Source organism: Cygnus olor, chromosome Z (assembly GCF_009769625.2).
Source record: "Cygnus olor isolate bCygOlo1 chromosome Z, bCygOlo1.pri.v2, whole genome shotgun sequence".
In the NCBI taxonomy this organism is placed as follows: domain Eukaryota; kingdom Metazoa; phylum Chordata; class Aves; order Anseriformes; family Anatidae; genus Cygnus; species Cygnus olor.
Window position 1 is genome coordinate 59,665,494 of NC_049198.1, and position 21,968 is coordinate 59,687,461.

General features: G+C 39.3%; 1 protein-coding gene across 11 annotated transcripts in view; it reads right to left on the reverse strand.

Annotated features, from left to right (window-relative positions):
• Positions 1–21,968, reverse strand: part of MCC (MCC regulator of WNT signaling pathway) — a 200,412-nt gene that overhangs the window by 50,600 nt on the left and 127,844 nt on the right. For all 11 annotated transcript variants that reach the window (XM_040541678.1, XM_040541684.1, XM_040541688.1 and 8 more), the window contains 3 exons: positions 15,561–15,703; positions 7,929–8,065; positions 4,303–4,466 (listed from right to left, as the gene is read on the reverse strand). In XM_040541678.1, the coding sequence (XP_040397612.1) occupies positions 4,303–4,466; positions 7,929–8,065; positions 15,561–15,703 (444 nt within the window). The remainder of the gene's footprint in view (positions 1–4,302; positions 4,467–7,928; positions 8,066–15,560; positions 15,704–21,968) is intronic.

Below are 21,968 nucleotides of genomic sequence, written 5' to 3' on the forward strand. Positions count from 1 at the left end.
ACTGATCATTCAGTGTCTTAAAATTGCTTAACACTCAGGTAACTACTTCTAAGCAGTTCTTACACTACTATGCAGTTAACATATGCTATACTTGCATTAAATTTATTAACTTATCCAGGACCTTTGCAAAAATCAAAAAAACTCCAGCTGTTCCTTATGAGCTTTTGAATCTCTTTTAAATCAATCTGTGTTACATGGTAACAAGAGTCTTGGAAAATAAATGAACACATGACATTAGAAGCAACCTAGAAGTTTCATTTCATTGGACATTCCAATAATGTGTCACAGCTAAAACCTGTACTTTTAAGTGTAATATGTAAGATAAATAAGTCGTATACCAAGGTAAAAATAGCCCATTTAGTTGTTTTATACAAAAAGAATTTGATTTTTATATATAACAAAAATGAAAAAGTTTATGTCCTTAACTAGGGAGGGAATAAAAGGTCCAACTAGAGTACAGCTGAAAAGGACAAGCCAAGTTGAAAACAGCACTGTTTTTTTCTGCAAGAAATACTCCCAGCATTTTCAGCAGTGTGACACTAAGGTGACATATTAGTCACATATCATTATTTGTCCATAATAATGAAAAGATGGTCATTTATTGTTTTCAATCCATTAATGTTAAATACTTTTTGGGTATAGTGAAATTCCTTAGCGGTAATGAAAAAACACTCATAGAAGAGGAAAAAAACAAACTACCTCCATCAACCAATTCAAGATTAGACTATAAGCCTCTGTGGAAAAAGTAGGGACAAAACTTTTGCAGTCAGGTTCAGTTTATTTTTTTAAATCATATTTAATCTCTCCCCCATAAAACTGCTGTACATTTAGAGTCATAAATATAAAATCCAGTTGACAGAGTATCTAAATCATAATTCTATTTACATATTTAGTAGTAAGCTTCAATTTATTTTCTACAGAACAATGTGTTGCGTTATCTCTGTAAGACAAAAGATGCCACAGTCCTTCCTTATATTAATTCCACTTGCACCTACAGGTCTCAAACAAGGTAAAACTGTTTCAGCACATGATGAGGAGTTCAAATTCTAAATAAGCACTGGGTAATTACTCTTACAATATGAAGAAAAGCTTTGTAGTGGCAGGAGCATTCTCTCTTTATGATGCTAGCTTTATTTTCAAGAGTGCCTCTTTGTTGCTGTCTTCTCCACTCCCTTTCACCCCCAAACCTTCTCTCCTCTTTCATGCACTTCCCCTGTTGTTCCCTCAACCCGCTAATGCCAAGTTCTGCTGCTGTCTCCTTCTTCCTTATTCCCCATGCTCTTAGAGAACCCCTTTGTTTTCTGAGCCTCTGCTCCTCCTCAGAGCACCATTGTGGGTGATAAGCACAGAACAACACTGAAAGATGAAGCAGCAATGGCTCATGACCATGGAGGTATCATCAGACAGAGAGGCTGCTGCTGCTGTTTCCCCACACCCTCCATTGCTGCCTGCACAACTACAAACTTCAGGCAGTGATAGCATCAGCATGGGCACATCTGTCATACTAAGGGCTGCCCAACAGTCCTTAACAAAGCTGAGGGACCTTTCTGCTTGCTTCTGTGCTACCTCACTTTGCTCTGACCAGTATCCTTTTGATGACTGAAATACCACCACTGTTCTCTGGTTTGATGACCAGCACACTACCTCCTCCACACAAATAAAACATACCTATTGTACATGGATGTAACTCCCTAAACTACTATGTGTTTTTTTTGTTTTTTTTCCAAAGCAATATTTCAGAGCAGTTTTAACAGGCATGCTGCTGCACAGCAGATAAATTCAGGTCTAACTTTACAGATCGAATTACAGACTGGTTTCACAGACTGCATTATGCGTGATGTTTTGAGCACAGGGCAGGAAGTCATATCATGGTAATTCCAGTGTTGTCTCTGACACTGTCATCAGTACTCTCTGTATCAGTATTCTTACAAGAGGTGTTGTGTTATGCATATGATGTTAGATGAATCAGCCAGCAAGTATCAGGTTTAAAAGATGCAGAAAAACAGTACTTTTTCACAAGGCCTAACTCAATGGTAGAACTTATTTCTACCAGAATTTATGGAGGACAATAATTTAGATCAGTCCAAAAACCATCAGAAACAAACATAGAGGAAAATTACACTCAAGACTATTAAACTCAAAGACAACATCTCTGGCTCAAGATGTTCCTAACTGCACTTGGTGGAAGCATCTATGAAGGAAGGAGGATAAGGACATACTATGAATGTCCTGTTTGATGCAGTTTTCCCATTAACATCTCCTGCCAGACAGATGGATTTTCGGTTCAATCCAGATAGCTGTTTTCATGTTTTAAGTAGATAATGTTTAGAAATATTTACAACTTTTTGAATCACTAGTTTGTTAGTACTTGGTATCTGCTTCTGGGTCTGATAGTAATTTACTCTTCAAAACATCTGAAGCATTAACCAGCATATTCTGTGGAAATTTTCTAAAACAAATGATAGCTGTGTAACTGTCCAGTTTATCAGATGATCTGCTCATTTCAAGGTCTTCTTGTTCTTTGTGGGGCAGAAACATGTGAACTAGCTAGGGTCACATGACTTGCATAAATAAACAAGAAAATTTACCAGGAATAGCATTAAAAAAAAACAAAAACAAAAAACAATGAAATCTAACCATTAAAGCAAAAGGATTCAAAACATTTAAAGGCAACAGCCCACCAATGAAGAGAAGAGCCAACAGTCAAAGCACATGACAGAATGTTCTAGTTTTGCATTCATGATTCCATCCGTTTTAAGAGTCCCTCAGTTCTCAATCTGAGAAAGCAGGAAAGGAGAAACTACCTGCAGCCATGGATGGAGCTGCAGACAGAGGCTCTACATGTTGGTGTTGCTACATTAAGAACAGTAGTGACACGCTTCCCTAGCTCACAATCTGAGCATGACAGAGAGTCTTATCTTCTTGAAAGGTTAACATCCTTTGCATGCTATCACTTGTCTAACACAAACAATTGCAGGCTCTGCAGCACAGGCAGTGGGGAAAAGCATTCCCCTTTCACGGCCCAAAAATGGCTATAAGATTATGTGAAAAGAGAAAGACTGTATTTTGTACCAGGAAGAAGCTGTGAACAGTTACTCAGAATAATAAAAGTTTCATTGCAGTTAATTTGAATCAACAGTGAATAATGTGCCTAAAACAAAAAGCTTGAGAGGAACGCTTATGGCAGCTATTTTGGCTTTTTAACTGAATCCTCTTCCTGAGACAGTTCTCATCTCCTCTTACTTCGGATACCTCTGGGGACTATACATGGACCAATCTCTACCTGTTTTCCAAGATCCACAATCTCTCTCTTTCCGAGTACTGACTTCTGAGAACACTTAATCCTAAAACTCCAGAAAATGCTGGGTAACATTCAAAGTATTGATCCTAATCTTCTGAGACACTCGAATAAGCTGATTTAAGACCATTCCCAAGAGATCCAGGAGTCAGTCTGTCTCTCTCATACATACCCATTCTCCAAACTGCTACTCAGCATTGATTTCTTTATAGGCAATTATATTCCTCAGGCACCACCAGGAGCAGAGGAGACTTTTCCCAGTAGCACACCAAAGGCCTACCTCAGCAGTTCAGAGTGGTCACAGATCTCCCCACTTCAAGAGCAAAGTGTCAATACAATTGTTCTTATATAACTGAGTCGCTGATCTTTTCCACCTGACACAATAAACTTGTTCACCTCTTCCTCCATATGTAGCAAGTATTCTAACACGCGTCCTACCAGGCATTCCTTTTTATTATTCTCTTATATGCATAATAAAAACTAGACATGCAAGTATCAGGTGAACTATCTGTTCCCCATTAAAATTAATATACCACAACATGTTTTGTTTTAAATATTAGTTTTATATTTTAAGGCAGCAAAGTCACAACTTATATACAGTTTATGGCATTTTACCTTCAAGTTTCAGCAAGTATTACATACTGTGCTTTCAGTTACCAGTCATTAACTATCTGTGCGACCTTGGGAAAGTGACAACTTACTTTCAGGATTAACCTTCAGAAAGTAAATTAACTGATGAGTGTCCTAATTTCTCTTATCTCTGAAATGAGTATAAGACAGATACTTTACTGCTTAGAGACCAAAAGTCTATTAGTAGCTCAGTGCCTGTGCCTCAGATAATTTAGTGTAAAACAGGTGTACTACTACCTATCCAACACATAAAATGAACTAGAGTTGATTTCTGTGATGCACTTTGATTTGAGAAGTAAAGTGCTATTTTTACAGAATATTACCATGTCTCATGCAATATGCACAACACATTTAAAGCCTAATGTTACTGTTACCTTAATGGCTAAATCACAATGTTCACTGGCAGTAGTGAGCTGTTCAATGTGTCTGTCCACCTCTGCCACCGATAAACTGCAGCTGCTCTTCTTCCTCCCACAGACAACATTTTCCAGACCTGTCAGCACTCTTTGCAGTTCTGAATTCAAGTCACTACAGTTATCTAGAACAAAACAAACAAAACAAGCATGTTACATTGCAACAATAAGTGACTCAATTAAAGAACAAACTCTCGCCCATGAAGTGCAGAACAGCTAAGGCTCCTTTTGTTAAAAGTATGTCCTGATAATCTGATGTTTTTTTTCCCCACCAATTGATCAGCTTAAATACTATAACTACATCAACTGAAATCATGAATTACCTTCAATCTTACAAGTAACACTCCCCCTACTTATCCACAGTGTTCACTCACAGTTCAAAAACATTTTTTTGGAGGACAAAATGTTAAGATTTACAATTTAAAATCTAAATTAATAATTACAATTTTAAAATTTAATCTTAAATGTTATGTTACGCCACTTCTATTCTGTTCTTTTTGCTATTCATGGCCTACTATCCTGATTTGATTACCCTCTAAGGTTTTTCTCTGTGAATTCAACAAGTCTTCTGCCTGGTACATTCAATGACATTATGATGCTCACATTCTGGTGATAGATAGCAGTAGTTTCTATGGCAGACATGGTGGAATTCACTCTTAGGCTCCCTCAAACATGACGGTTGGTATTTCTGCCTTACTAGTTAAGAGCTTGCAATAACAAGTAGTGCACCACGTGACAGCAGTGCATCATCAGTTCCTATACCTTATTAAAAACAGTGGCGCTCTTGCTGCAGGGTGTTATTTCTACAGTACTGCTCCAAGCATTCTGCCACAGTCAGAATCTCCTAATTTGAGCCTCATGGATGGGGTACTCAATGGGGCATAAACGAGTCTGATACTGGACTATATCTGAATTTTAATAGACCGGAGATATCAGATTATTTTAGACTGCCTTAAAAACTCTTCATACAAGAGAAGACTAAAAGAGGTCAGATGAAAGGACGAGGTGAAATTGAAAAACTGTAAACTCATTACAAAAAATATACATCCACAGCATAATGCATATAAACATGAACCTACTGCTGACCAACAGAAAAGAGTGTATAATGAATTCATCACAGTATCATATAATAAATAGGAACGGACAACATGCAAGCAAAATTCCACTCCTGAAGTCCTGAAGAAGTAGTTTCAGACTAACAGCCACCTGTCTGTTTTAAGAATACCAAAAATCCCTATAGTAACACACATTTATGAGTGGCATATACCACGCAGGACGTTTAATTGTAAAAATATCTATTTTATTTTCTTGAATTCCTTTGTTTCCCTTACATCTTATATAACATACTTTGTCATTTCAACAAACAACGTTCACAAAAGGCCTTGTATGCTCAGTTTTGCTCCTACAGTAACATTTTTCCCCAGAAAACAAGGGCTTACAATAATGAGAGACCTCCATTACCCAGGAAATCAGAACAACCTGATCACAAGCTCTGCAAGACATACTGAGGAGCATTCATAGTTCTAGCTCTTGATGTTTGATTGCCTGTAGCAATTGAGCAACATATCCAAATACATTAGTGTATCATGACATACGACCTTTTTTGTTAAGTCATTGATGCTCATTCTGTTAGGTCAGTAAGCAGGGCTATGCACAGTTATTAGTTATGATTCTATGATTCTAAAATATAAGGATAATATATATATATATATTTGCATGCATGCACACACAAAAAGGATTTATTTTCAAAGGAATAGTGAAACAAAACCCAGACAGGACAAAATCTTTGCACAGAGGGATAACATGGAAAAATGCAGGAATTCCTAGTGAATGTTCTTATTTTGTGCACTGCTGTATTTCACTTTATTTCCATTATTTCCCACTGTTAGCAGAAACTTAAAAAGACAACTTGCCATTAATGTACAACTTCAGTTCCTTCCCATGAGGAACAAAACCAAAGCTCTCACCGAAATACTTCAGCAAGATAAATGCTGAGTACTAAATTAGTTTGAAATTTGTGGTTCAAAAAAGTAAAAGAAATGTTTCTAGAAATTCAAGATACTGCAATACAAATGTGCTGTGACAGGTCTTGCATTTATGAACAAGTACAGTTCAGGAGCTGGTGTATTCAGTTCAATTTAAGAAGTCATACAGAAAATCTCTTGCATATGGTTGCTTACAATATCAACATGTTATTAACCTCCACTTGAGGGCAATAAATAGTGTGCCCAAAAGTCAGTCTGTTCTCACGTCAATTCTTCTAAAAGGTGCTTAAGTTCTCAATAATAAATTGCACTGCTCCAAACAATTGGAAACTCTTCTACTACAGTGTCCTATGTATTGAAGCAAAATATTGTATGTTACATGATAACAAAGCCCCTTGTAGCATTAATAGCTTGATATTTAAGGTTCACCAAGTTCTGCAACAAGGCTTAAAACTGCTGTTTTCAATTATTTCCTACAATACTGCTTGTGTACACTGTCACCCACTGAAGCTCTCATGCACCAATATGGTTTACCCAGGGAAGAAAAGGAAGATCTTTCCTCTTCTTTTCTAAGAGTCATAAGCTCTCCTGAACAGACTGCTCCATTTGAGACTCTGTAGCTATTCTACATAAAGGCACAGAGGCTGTTTCATAGTCACGGAGAAGTTCCAGCATTTGCTTTGATTAACACAGCATTGATTTATTTATTTCCTCAACAAATGTTTTGATTGGCATTTCACAGGCTATGATGTACTTCTCCTACAAGGATGTCTTTCTGCTATGAGAAGGCACCACTGAGATCTTGACAAACTAGAGGACTGGACAGTTACCAACTGCATAAAGTTCAACAAGAGCAAGCGCCACATTCTGCAGCTGTGTTGGGACAACCCTGGCTGTAGGTACACATACAGACCGGGGAACAAGAGGCTGGAGAGCAGCCCTGTGGAAAGGGATCTGGGGTTTCTGGTAGACACGCATGTTGAACATGAGTCAGCAGTGACTGGCATGGCTAGCCGGTCAAGGGAAGGGATTGTCCCACTCTGCTCTATGCTGGTGCAGCCTCACCTCGAGCACTGTGTGCAGTTTGGGGTATAAGTATAAGAAGGATATAAAACTATTACAGCGTGTCCAAAGGAGGACTATGAAGATGGTGAAGGGCCTAGAGGGGAAGACCTATGAGGAGCGGCTGAGGTCCCTCGGTTTGTTCAGCCCAGAGCAGAGCAGGCTGAGGGGAGGCCTCATGGCGGCCTGCAGCTCCCTCACGAGGGGAGTGGAGGGGCAGGCGCTGAGCTCTGCTCTCTGGGGACAGTGACAGGACCCCAGGGAACGGCATGGAGATGGGACAGGGGAGGGTCAGGCTGGGGGTTAGAGAAAGATTCCTCACCCAGAGGGTGGGACAGGCTCCCCAGGGCAGTGGTCATGGCACCGAGCCTGCTGGAGTTCAATGAAGCATTCGGAGAACGCTGTCAGAAATATGGGTTTGAGTTTTTACGTGGTGCTGTGTGGAGCCAGGAGTTGGACTAGATGATCCTTGTGGGACCCTTCTAACTCAGGATCTTGTATGGTTCTGTGATTCTGTGTCTCTTAAGAAGCATCACTCACCCATGTCTGCAGTGACCATGGTGGACTGATTCTCTGGTACAGAAACAGAATTCTGGTCCATGCTGCGTGAGTCTTCGTTAACTTCATGTTGGCTTTGGCTGAGCTCTGACCGCATCTCTGAATACTCATCTTCCTCCCTGCATGAGAGAGCAAAGGCAGAAATAAAATCCTCTGAGGAGATATGCAACTCTGTGACACTTATTTTAGACCTGTAAACTGAGCCACAGGATACAATCCCCACAAATTTAATGGCATTTTGTCCAGCCATTAGTGAAAGGTTTATACCTGCAAAGCAGCTTACACAGTGCTGTACCTGTAACAGAGGCTTGTAGAAGCTAACGTCTAGTTTCCATTTCTTTACTCCCCTGTTCTTTATTACTCCAGAACACCATACAATGAAACAAGGAGTGGAACTGAGTGCAGGCAAGAACACGTGCAAGGACTCAGACTGCTCTGCCATAACTTACCAGCTGACCATTTTTAATGAGCACAAGTGGCTTTTTGACCCCAAAGCGGACTGGCAATAACTGATTCTGGTCTCTTCCTCCGTTTGAGGATGCCATCAGCTTATATGCAAAGCAAGCGTATACATGCACATACCTGAATATGTGTACTGAATTCTCATGGGGACAGGTAGGTTTTTATTTTCTCTTCTCAAAAGGAAGAGAACAGATAAGTGAGTACAAAACTGAACTGCTGGAGTTGCTGGAAAACAAAAAGCCTCAATTACCTAGGTTTTAAGTTATTTGTCAAGCTGGTTCTACCAAAATCATTTAGGACACAGAAGACTTTAGCTAAAGCTAATGAGCTTAAAAATTAGGTCTTTTCCCTCCTGTCTCCACATGAAGAGTTCAAAGTGCTTGGAAAGAAGATAAGTAAATGAATAATAGCTTTGCCTGAGAACATTTGTGAACATTTTTTCTTTTGATCCACTTGCTGATTGGACTACAAAAATTCCATAGTGATTGTTTTGACATTAAAGTGTATAGTTTAAACATGAGACAAACACCAGTTTATCCTGGTGCAGAGCCCCTGTGACAAGTAGGCGAAGAGCCACCATTTTGTTACCCTTTAAATCAAATGCAGAGATTTATTCTGCTGCAGTTTGAGCAAAACAGTGGATAAGAAACATAGCATGAGAATAGAACTGTCTGCTATTTCTTTCGGGTTCCAAATCCAAAGAGCTATCTCAGGATCTGCATCTGGGAGGGGCATCTGTTCTGTAAGATTTCTGTGTGTATGCTACATGGTGATGAGTGTTTGATGCAGAAATATTGCAGGATTTCCCCTGGAGGTTTGTCACGATTTGCCAGGGAGAATAGCAGAGAAGACAGCCCATGAATACATGGAACACTAACAGAAAAAAAGGTCTGCTCTCAAAGTAGCAAAGATGACAATTTATGAATCAGGCCAACACAAAAAACGCATTTCAGCTTGCTTGCCAAGCAGTGTTTTCTAAGGTACTGAGATGTAATTATTACAGCAGTGAGTATGCTCTTCTACCTCTTACATTTGCTTCAGTTCAAAAAAAGAAAATCAGACGTTATCAGAAGCACTTATTAAACAAAAATGCAGGTCAGCTGGTTAAAGTTAAGATTTAGATCAAAGAAAGGTCTTTTAGGTACTACGCAATACATGTTTAAGAAAGTGTGAAAACTAAATCATGAATAGCAGGAATTAAAACAGTGTAATGAAGACACATAAGTGTGAGTTAATGTTCCATGAATAAGTTTATTATTAGCCAAAGCAGAGGCCAACGATAACTAGCTTTAGACAAAAACCAGTTACCACATACTCAAACAGCTGATTTTTTTTTGATTTGAACATAATTCATTCTTTCACTTATGTCAGCCTTCTCTACAATTATTCCTACATTTTAAAACCTGAATTACCTCTATAAATAGATAAAAGGCTGTACTGATCATAAAACAATGCCTGCTGTACAAGAACAATAATAATTTCTCACCACTCTCATTTTAGCTCTCATTGCCTAGACTTCCCGTTTAAAATCCAACATAGCTTTGTCTAGCTAGCCCTAGTGGTGTTTTTTGTTTTTTTTTTCTTCTTTTTTTCATCTTTTTTGTTCCTTTTTTTTTTTTATTTTTTTATTTTTCCCAGTTTAAAACACCCTCAGTATCTTGGGGCACTTGAAAAGTATGTCATGTGGCAGGACTCACACCTTTCCGAGGACACAAGTCAGAAGCCAGTTTTTTAATGAATTAATGCCTCTAAGACCTCACCAGCAAGATCAGAAGTCCATCTCTGGTAAACCAACAGCAAGGTCAATTGGTGTCTCCACCACCAGCCTTGCATACTGCTGACTGAGGGCTAAAAATGCAAGGGGGAATTTGAGGACAAAGAAGTACCACAAACAGAAATTCTGTGTTTAAAACTGAAGTAGTCAGTAACAGAAGATACTGTTTGAGATTCCCCTTCCTCCAGCACAGGCACTGGAAATACCAGGCTTTTTACAGTCGCTGACTACCCACTGAGCTCCTGCACCACCACCCATAAGAGGTGGAGTTTTCATGGGAACCTTCTTGCTTCTTTCCCTGCTGCCATCAGCTAGGGCCTGGCTGGAATAAGCAGATATTTGTTGTCTGCCTTGAAGGTGCTCCGCTGCTGAAATGCCATGGTTAGCTGGAGACAATTAAGACCAGACCAAGCTGTCCTGAGCACAGAGCAGCCTGGGTTCAATGTTGGAACAAAAAAGTGTCTTTTACAGGTACATCTTAACTTACTTCTTTCCTCACATTAGGTGAAACCAAGGATCACAACTACTAGACAGCTGTAGAGAAAAACTTGAACAAATATCGAATGTGTGAAAAAGCATATTTTCAGCATCTTTTCACACCACTGTAGAATTCTGCCACAGCCCTGGTAAGGTGCACATTCTTGTCACAGCTGCAAACACTGGACAGTTTCACACTTCAGGTGCCAGCAAGTTTTTTTACAATCATTTTACTGAACAAATATTTTTAAAGCATTTGAAGACCCTCACACAGAAAATACTACAGGTGTATGAGCACTGCAACCCAGAGATTGGCTGCTCCCTGTGTTTACACACTTGAGGTCTGTCTGAACTAGTTCACATGTAAACAGAGACACACTTGAGACAGTGTGGGAGTCAATCACTCAAGGCAGGTGGGGCTTGGGCTATCATACACGCATTGCTATTTCAGCCCGGAGAAGAGAAGGCTCCAGGGAAATCTTACGGCGGCCTCACAGTACCTAAAGGGGGCCTACAGGAAAGCTGGGGAGGGACTCTGTGCCAGGGGGTGTAGTGATAGTACAAGGGGTAATGGTTTTAAACTAAAAGAAGGGAGATTTAGATTAGATATAAGGAAGAAATTCTTCATTCAGAGGGTGGTGAGGCACTGGCACAGGCTGCCCAGAGAAGCTGTGGATGCCCCATTCCTGGAGGTGTTCAAGGCCAGGCTGGATGGGGCTTTGGGCAGCCTGGTCTGGTGGGAGGTGTCCCTGCCCATGGCAGGGGCTTGGAACTGGGTGGTCTTTAAGCTCACTTCAAACCCAAACCATGCTACAATCCTGTGGTTCTATGATTCAATTTGAATTGAATCTCAGTAGCTTCCACCTAGCACATTTCAGAAGCAAGAATTAGACCTCTAGGTCATTGTGTAGATATGACTGAGTGCCTTGTGCTATTTCCTGTGACGCTGTAGACCACTCATTCTCCTTCCTCATTAACTCCATGACAAACTACTTTCTGAATATGTTTTATTTCGGATTAAAAGCTATAGCCTGTAGGAATGGTTTTCCAGCAATGGGTTACAAACTTCTTAAAGATTGTTTCAAATAACCTTTAGCAGGCACCAATAAACCAAGCAGTATTTGTTTGTTTCATACAGACTATTATGTTTAAGAGTTGCACAGATGAATCCAAACAGTCACTAGCTTAGAACTAAAAGCAATTTGATCTCTGCACTTTCTTCTTTTTTCTGACCTTCAAGGTGACACCTAAGGAAGACTGTCAGTCATAGGCCAACATTAGTTCTGCATAACTGGATTACAGATGGTTTTCCCAGACAAATTCAGGATTAAGGAAAAAAGAGATGAGTTTGAATAAATATAAGGCAATACTCAAAACTTGTGAAGTCAGGAAATATTCACCTTTAATGCAGACTTAATTCCATATTAGTACACTACTGCATAATTTGTAAATCCTTTCCTTGCTTCAGAGTTATCAGGATGTATCCTTTATATCCCAACATTTAAAATATCACTCTGAAACTGGAAAGACTCATTTGATTGGCTTTGCTATCTTGTAAGTTGTAGACACTTTGAGAGAAAAAGGAAGTAAGCATACACCTTGTTAAAGGACAGAAAAACGATGAATGTAAAAACATTCTCGTACAAACTGAAACAGCAGAAGTAGGGGTAACACGGCTACGTGCACCCAGCTGACCTCTAACAGAAGTTCCAACCTAGTACCACTCAGTGAAAGACACTGACCTTTAAAGAAGCTGACTAAACATGCTTGGCACCTTCCCTGCACAAACTCTTCCATGCAGCAGTCTTGATCTGAGTCCTACCAAAGCCTGTGACTTAAGATTGAAAACAATCTTAAACAATATACCAGCCACATCCTCCTACTCTCTTCCTAATAATGTAGACAAGAACAGTGAGACACTGTCACCCAGTTATAATTTTCCAAGAACAAACAGAGCCAAGGTCTAGGTCTCTGGACTGCTCAAACAAAGAAGCATGCTCATGCCAGTTGACCACTTCTTTACAGTTCTTTTGCACCCAGCTTCTTGAGCAGATAGTGGGTAAATTCTGCAGTGTCAGATATTGGGAACCAGGCAAGCAAGAGGTTTTTCTACACGCACAGTAAGTATAGTCACCTCTCTTTTAGCTTTAATACGAAATCAGTTACAGCTGTGAAACAACTTTTATTTTATTTTAATTTTTTTTTTAAATGAGGCTGGGCTTCCAAGACAGCTGAGCTGCCCAGAGCAGCAGCAGGGAGACGAGACAACTGCAGATGAATGTTGGCTTGCTCCCACAACCACGGTGACCTCATTTTTGTTAGGAATGCTGGAAGAATGTAGTGCAAAAGCAGCAACTAGTTTAATGTGACCACACACATGGAATGCACTGTTCCAAAAAATGGCTAACAAACCTAGGTTATTGTCACTAAGATCAGCACATCAAATACACCTGGGAAGATGCACAGGCACCTTAAGCTTTTAAACCATGTGAGCAAGAGCCATCAAACTACAAACTAAGTGAAACGCCCAGACATTGAAAGGGGAAAAAAATGAGGGGGGCTGACCATTTTATACAGCATGACAGCAGTCCTGAGGCTGTTGTAATACCTCGTTCACACTTAAAACACTCCTTTCTGTTTATCTTCTACCTACTTTCTGAGAGTATTATTCACATTCAGAACAGCAATTACAAATTTATAAATACCAGAGCTTCAGGAGGATAGTTGAATACTCTCCATGAAACTCTGCTATCTTCTAATCAGTTCCAGAATACTTTTGTTTATTGAAAAGAACCATTAAGAATGTCCTGAAGCAGCAGTACACCAAGCTACATGTTAGTTTATATTTGCATCCTAAAAACAATACAGGGAAATACTGAACAATCTCTTGTGTTAGCATGGGAGAGACATTTATCTGCATTGTTCTGCAGCTAAGGTTAACTCAGGAAACTGCTTTTAGAAACCCTAAATCTTGTGATATCACAACCAAAACCTCCTCTCAGTTGTACCTGCAGGTGTCCTAGCATCATATGAAGATCTCAGAACTAAAATCCCTCCTGCATTCTGATTTAGCAAGAGAGTGTAAGTGCCAAGGCCCAGGAACAGCCGTGTTGTTCCAGCTCTGGGGCTCACACTACCGAGGGCCAAGGGTGGAGCGCTGTGAGTCACACCTGTCCCAGCAGCGACGGCAATTACACCACCCTTGCTCTGTGGGATGGAACAGCTTCTAAAGGGTGATGCAAGGAAGATCCCACGGTGAATTTACAGAAAGTCACAGCAGGAAGTGTTAGTTTTACTCCTTTCAGCTGTTGTTACAAACTGTATGACGTCTCTCCAACTCTACCTCTGCTTGCCATTTTAGGAGAAATATTCCTCCTCTGTTCCCCAAACACTAAGCTACTGGCCAGCCAAGGAAAACAAGGCACTCCAATCTTTAAAATTAATAAAAAACACTAACTTCATAAATACATTTATTCTTGCTAGTAAAACAAGAAAAAAAAAGTCAAAACAGGTGGCCTCCCAGTTGTCTGAACAAAAGAGCTTTCATATGGTGAGGCCAAACAGGTGGGGCATGACAGTGCTTCGATATTTGCTGCAGCAGTATTTTTCTGATGCCTTCGAATGTCTGCTCCCCAGAGGGGCAGCAACTGCACTTCTCAGGAGAAGCAGCCTGCACTTTGTATCAAATACAGTTCCTATGCTTCACTTCCCTGTGCATGCCATAGCTCCCTTGTTTATGCCACTGATAAACACTCACAGTATCCACCCAATCCTAATACTTTGCAATCAATATCTAATTTGGCATTTAGCTTACCACAGAGACTCCAATCAAAAAACTCTTATGGCTTCTATGTATGATTTTTCTTAATTCTTACAGAGTTTTTCCTGCTATTCAAGAAAAAAAAAAAAGGCCAATTCAGCTCTCATACTTCTCAGATTTCATTTTTCAATCAGCCTTTGAAATTGGTAAAGTTTTATCAGAGAGGAAGATGAAGCGGGCAGCCAGTTCTCATGCTAAAAAGCAAATGTGAAACAAGATGAATGGAAATTTTGCATGCAGAGTTATCAAGTGTGTATGAACAAGGGAGTCACTGGGATTTTTTTTCAGAGACGTACCATCAGTTTAGAAAATCATGTAAGCTTTACCTAAAAGGTGCCAACTGTTATTGGATGTTCTCTAGAAAATGCATAGATTCTAGTGGTATACCTGCATCCCCCCATAAGCTCATCTTTTAACAAGCTCCTTCATTCCTTTAGTCCAAGCGAGGAAAAATAACCGTTCTCCTGTAGTCAAATGTAAGATTTATTTTAAAACAGTAACAAGTAATGACCAAGCTTTGCTGCTTGAAGAACAGCCAACAGTATGATCTGTAGGAGTCGGACTCGATGATCCTCGCGGGTCCCTTCCATCTTGAGGTATTCTATGATTCTATGATCATTCTGTGTTTTGTCACAACTACTAGTACAGGTAAATAAATACAAAACTACTGAATTCCATTTGAGACATATGTCTCATCACAAGTGATTTGGCTTATGTTATCTATAGGATGCCACAGAAGAAAGTCGAAAGCTGAGCTGCAGATTGGTTGGCTACATCTTGCTTTATCCACTTATCTTATCTCTTGGTATATATGTTTAGCGGAATGAATATTTAGATGGCACAGTGCAGTTCTTTGCAGTGCTCATTAGGCCGAGCAGAGCGTGACTTTGCCAGTGAGAATGCAGCACTTTTGAGCCTTGGATGATACTCTACACACCTTAATTATGGGCAGCCATTTAGCACCAGTCGTAACATGCTGAGATACCTCAAAGTCATGATCAACTTATATTTACAGCGTAATTCACACTATGCTTTCCATCATTCTTGCACGTGGTCCAGAGTTTCCAGGGACTTTCCCTACCTTATTGTTGTTCCCTGCAGTCGATCAATCTTCTTATTTAATTCAGCAATGATACTGTGCAGCTCTGTGATTCGCTCCTCATAGCGTAGCGTTGTTCGCTCCTGCACATCTTCGTGCTCTCTCATTAGGTGGGATTGTTCACACTAAAGCAGAGAAGCAGAAAACAGAAAGGGTCTTAGGACTAGCTGCATAGAGATCAAATGTAAGGCAGAAGTGCACAGCATTATATGGTCTTCTTACCCATCAAAACAAAACCGCATAGCAAGAAAAAAGGACAGAAGCAAAATATTGACAAGTACATAAAGGTATGTAATTAGCAAATTTTTAGGAAATGGAAAACTACGCAGTGTACTTTCATTATTATTTTTTTCTAAACATATCGAACAGTTGCCCTTCTAGCTTGAACAAAACCCATCGTTTTTAACTCAAAACAGCTACCAATATATCAGCTTTGAATCCATGCGATTCATGATGCATCAAGAAACCTCAGAGGCCTTCCCAACACTGAATATGTGAATTAGAAAAAATCCTAAAGCAGAATTACACATTATTACAAAGAAGAGCAACCACACTTCAAGGTTATGACTTCTCCCGTAAGAATATTTGTTTTTATTACCCTTTAAGGTACCTTTGCACATTTTCCTTATTAAAATCCCCTATAATAAAATGCTTATTATAAACAATTAAGTGGCTGTACTTCTGGTTGTTTTTTTAAAAATGTATCATGAAATACTACATTTTCTTTCCAACTGAGTATTATTTCCAGCCTCTCTGATTTACTCTTCTTGCCAGCAGACACTCTACTGCAATTACAGCCTCTCAGTAATGCATGTTGATTGAAGTTATGCTTTGTAGTGGCTGGAAAGAGCAATACTTCTAACCTTGTGCTTCTGACCCCCTGCAGGAAACAGCACAATGGTATGTACTGTGCTGCAAACAAGAGAAAAACTCACAAACAGATAGTATAAAAAACATATTTGTTAATTGAAGAGCTGAAATAGATGGTCCTAAAAGCAATTCTAAAGGCTACAACTCATAGTAGTGTATGAGGACCTCTAACATCATTGCACCAAAACTTATTTTTTCAAATCAAACTTCAATAACATTTTTCTTTACAGTCATTAATAACTTTCTTTCAATATTTTTTAACTTTCAGAAATATGCACATTGCAAGGTTGTAGTTCCAGACATTAGAGCCCTTCCAGAGACTACAAGAAAATGTTAGTTTCTTTGTGAATCTTGAATCAAAAGCAATTTCATCAAGACAGAGTACGTCTGCCTTCACACTGAAGAGGAAAGCAAGGGTTAAATTTTAGAAGACTGGTAATGTTCACTAGGCTTTTAAGACTTCATGTTGACAACTGACATGCATATCATTGTAACTCTTATTGTAGGATCATTCAAGAATTTATTTCTCAGGTTTCCATATTGTAACACTGTATCTGGCTGAATTACTAAAACTGCTTTCAAAGTGCAACAGTAACAGAGAAAATGTTTAACCAAAAAAATTAAAACTTTTAAGTACAATAGTTGCTTGTTTTTCCTTTCTAAATCTACATTTCATGATAAATGCTGAGGTCCACAAACACTAGTTAAGCATTTTCCAGAACACTGAATCAGTTTTTTTCTTTTAAACCACAGGATGTTTTTGATGGAGTGTGTAATAATTATTTTCAGCAATAAATAAAATGCTTATCACAACAATTTTTATCTTTTTAAGCTCTGCACTGAAAAGCAGAATTTGTTTATCTTGACTGAAGATATATGGACTCCCGCTAATGGACCTCAGCCACATTACCAGACTTGCTTTCTGTTTTTTCCAGCCATTTCACAGTCACCATTTTTCAGGATAACCGTAATTTAGTGACATGACATACATTGTGAACAACCAGCAGTCTGGCAATATAAAGACAGCAGTTTCAGATCTGATTTTTTTAAAAGGCCTCTTGGATTATCTTGGGCAAAAGTAACTTGAAAAGGCAGAAAGAAACCTCTGGGGGAGATAGGACATGATGCTAAGAAGGACCACCGTGTCTTGGAGGAGGGTACAGGGTCACATATAATAGATTGTGGTCAGTCATGACAAGTTTCAACTGATAATGGGTTTCCATCCACATAATGGAAATACAATTCAGTATGAATCCCAAAATGCAGCAATGCAAAATTCTTATGGTTATACAGTATTGCTCCTTATTATTGCACATTTATCACAAGGCTTGAAAGGGAAAAGAAACAAATGCATCTCTTGGTATCTATTACTAAAGTTTTTTTTCTTTCTTTCTTTTCTTTTTTTTTCCTGTGATACTCAACCTGTTCATCACTCTTTAGTTTCTGTGCCTTCTGAGTATCAGAACAATGATCTCACACCAGTTCCTATTTCTTTTAGATTATGATTTATTTGCATATGTCAATCACAAACTTTTAAAAACAAATACCTTACACCCTTTTCCTCATCCCTCTTCCAGCCTCATACTTAAGTTCTGACCAAAACATTAAGGGCTCTAATTCTCTGAGAACGCAAATACAGGGATAATCCGCTAAGAGGCTGCAAAAGATGAGTGATAGCTGAGGTCAGGAGAAAAGTTTCCAGCACAGTTTTCTTTGGCTGTGTGATCTTTGGCTGGTTTTTGGTACGGACAAAAAAGGTTATTTCAATTATGGAATAAATTAACGATGCCTGGAAAGACCTTTGTCTGACCTCCATGCTGGGAAACAACCACAAAAGCAGAAGAGTATGCGAGAAAAGGGTGACAAGACAAAATATTTAAATCCAAGGATATTGTTGCAACATGATGCGCTGCCCACTAATGTACACAAATTTCAAACCCAAGACACAGTGCAGACCTCTGTGTTAAATTTGCAGTGCTCAGTCAGAGGACAAAAAAAAAAAAAAAAAAAAAAAAAAAAAAGGAAAAGAAGCATCAGCAGTGGTGCTAGGCTAACAGATTCCTGAGTGCCTCCGGCCCTGCACAGACACAAACACTGGCTACGGCATTATTCAGGAAGAATGCAAGTCATCACCTGAATTAGCCACAATGACAAACCTGTCTAACGGGCTCACAGGAACTAAAAATCTTTACTCAAGTAATACAGCATTTTAATTTAAGAGGAGTGGCAGATATTAAAGTGGCAATCAATTCATCTAATTTAAAGTATAAACACACATCCACTGTGCCAAAGCCTCAATCATGAATACATACATGGTCAGAATTAATTATTTTGTGGTTTATTCAGTGTATACTTAAGGTGGAAAAAGAACACAAGAAAACAGGGCTAATCTGCATGCGATGAAGACATCACACAACAGAATCAGTTTTTTGAGGAACTGTTTTTTTTCCCATGAAGTGTGCATGCCTACAGAATGTTAGTTTTATTCGCATACTGAAGTTCAGCTGTCCATCCTATATTGTGAGTAACTGGAAGAATGGCAAGAAATTACAATTGCAGTCATGGAACCGACAGCTCCTCTGACAATGGATCCAGAATGTTGCAGCAGAGTATTTGTTACTCTGTGTCTAGAGCTCTTATGAAACTCTGAAATTACTAGGAATTAGTGAAGAGAACAGAATTACCTTGTGAAAGAAGATGAAAGGATAAGTGAGGTGTAGTAAGTGAATTGTTTGTTGTTGCTGTATTTACTGAAACTGTCAGTGTGTTTCTCAATTCCATACGTCTACCATAAAACTGTAGAGCTGTTACAGATCAACTGCGGTAGGTAACGAGGCACCAAATAATCACGGTGGGACAGGGAAGGAGAAAAGGAAGAGCAAAAGGAAGAAAACTTGTGGATTAAGATACAAATTGCTCAGTAAGTGAAGGTGAAGTGGACTATTAAATGTGATGCAGCCTCTTGCTCAGGAAGTTCACACATTGTTGATGGTGGAAAGGTAGGGAGGGACATACAAAGAACAGCAACTCTACATGTATTTCTTGCGCTCTCCCTTCAGACAGCTACTATTTATCACTATCAGAGCCAGGACACCAGGACAGACAGCACTAGCAGAAAGCACTGCTTTTATTCTCATAACCACAGAAAGATTTGGGAAGATGACATTAGCTGTGGTTGACCACCACTTTACAGCAAATTTCATCCAAAAGATCAGTCTAGTACCAAACTGTACACCAATACAAATACAGATGCAAGGAGGTCTGTTGTCTTGTGGAAATAATACAAGGGTGTAGACAAATACTCTAGCAGGGTCTCCACAGACTGCAGTTTTGGAAATGAGCTCTACCATACATATAACATATAACATATGCATAACATATACAACACATAACATATACATATACATACATATACATATAAGAACCATTAATCAGTTACATCCTTTATAAAAATTTTAAGCACAAGCTATCCAACTATCTTTCTTAACCCTTTCTCATCTCTGTTACATGAATTGTGGCTCCCCAAATCACCTCCCTTCTGCAAATCATTAATCCTTCTTCCAAAGCATTTCATATGCCTCATGAAACGATGGGAAAGATGTTACCAAAAATGTGGTTCAGGAACCATTTGTATCACTTACCATGCATTTAGCATGCCAGCTGAAATAAAATGCTCTGCCTTCATAAGTATAGCCCAGGTGCAGAAGTGAGATTTTAATGCTAGCACAGCTAGCTCCTGAAAACAGTTATGCAGAACCTCAAACACTTCTTACCTAATTTATGCCTTCTGAACCTCTAATTCATATCAGTGAGGAAGAAATGCATCAGCCAGAGGTTATAGGGGATAAAATGACACATATAATATGACATGGATATGGAGAAATCTCTGTGGATTAGGAGGATAAGAGCAAAAAAAAAAAAAAAAAAGGTTATGTAAAGCATCTACTTGAAAAAGTGATGCAGTTAGAAAAAGAAGAAAAGGTAAGGTGGGCCATCGGAGTCTCTCAGCACTTACACATAGCCAACTTATTGAATATATAAGCTGCCCTTGATGAATGACTTTAAAGACTATTTAAACAACTGCTTAAAATGACTATGTAAAAAATGAACATTTCAAACTTTGCCACGCTTCAATTTTTTTTAAAGCCCTCAAGTGGGTAGAAGTGAAATGCCAAAACATTTAAAACTATATAAAAATCATTTAAAAGTGTTTTTTTTTCCAAAACACAACTGTGACAAAGTCTGTCAGCAGCCACAAATGTAGCATTACAGAGCATCTTTTAGACATTCCAGATGTCCTTGTCATTTCTGTAGCCAACAGATAATCACCACCGTACAACCAGTGAGCTCAGTCATCCATTCCCCTTAAACTTCTCTGTTCCCATCAGCATTCCTCTTCAGCCCCACTCCCACAGCTTTACAGTTTTCCTTTTAGGTGAGCACACAGAAGTATTTATTTCATCATGGAGAAAGGTGCAGCAGAAGCACAGTAGACTTCTGAAAGGCCAGATATTCTGATTTAATGATATCCACAGTTCAGGTGGCAGTCATCCCTATTGCTGTGTTTACAACCACACAGCCCAAGATGCTGGAAAAAACCTTCGGCATTACAAATTTGTCACTACATGCATGCACAGTTAGTAACCAATCAAAGGAAAAGTCTAAACAATCTCATGCTAACAGAGCACAGTTAACCATCAATGTGGATTAATCATTGCATGGGAGCACCTAGAATCATAGCATGGCTCAAGTTGGAGAGGACCTCAAGGATCATCTAGTTCCAACCCCCCTGCCATTGGAAGGGACACCACCCGCTAGATCAGGTTGCTCAGGGCCTCATCTAACCTGGCCTTGAACACCTCCAGGGATGAGGCATCCACAGCTTCTCTGGGCAACCTGTGCCAGTGCCTCACCACGCTCTGAGTGGAGGAGGGTACCTACAAGGTACTCTTCATTTGTTGAAATTTTTATACACATTTTTTCATAAAGACCCGAACCTAACAAAACTCTAGCTAGTACAAGACTCTGTAGAGATATAAATAACAACAAAGTCAGTGTAGCCACTCAGAACGATAAAGATTGCTTAGGTAAGGTGGACCCATCTGACTGCTTAATGACTGCCAAATGCAGCATCGTGTCAAGCTGTACCTCAGAAAGAGGACTCTACCTCAGAGAGCAGTTGAAGTTAGAAAAGGATCTCAAGATAATAGCTGATAAACGGTGTGCATGACTCTGGCTCATAGATCAAAAGGAATAAAGGGGATGACTGTTTTTTACTTGTGTATGCTGCATTGATGGGATGAAATAAGGGTCTTGTTTACAAGCCTAAAAGCCTTGAAAGTAGCTGAAAAAAATAATCAGGGAATGCAGACAAGGGTCTACAATGGAATGGGTTGCCCAGGGAAGTGGTGGAGTCACCGTCCCTGGGGATATTCAAGGAAATGTTGGACGTGGTGCTTAGGGACGTGGTTTAGCGGGTGACATTGGTGGTAGGGGGATGGTTGGACCAGATGATTTTGG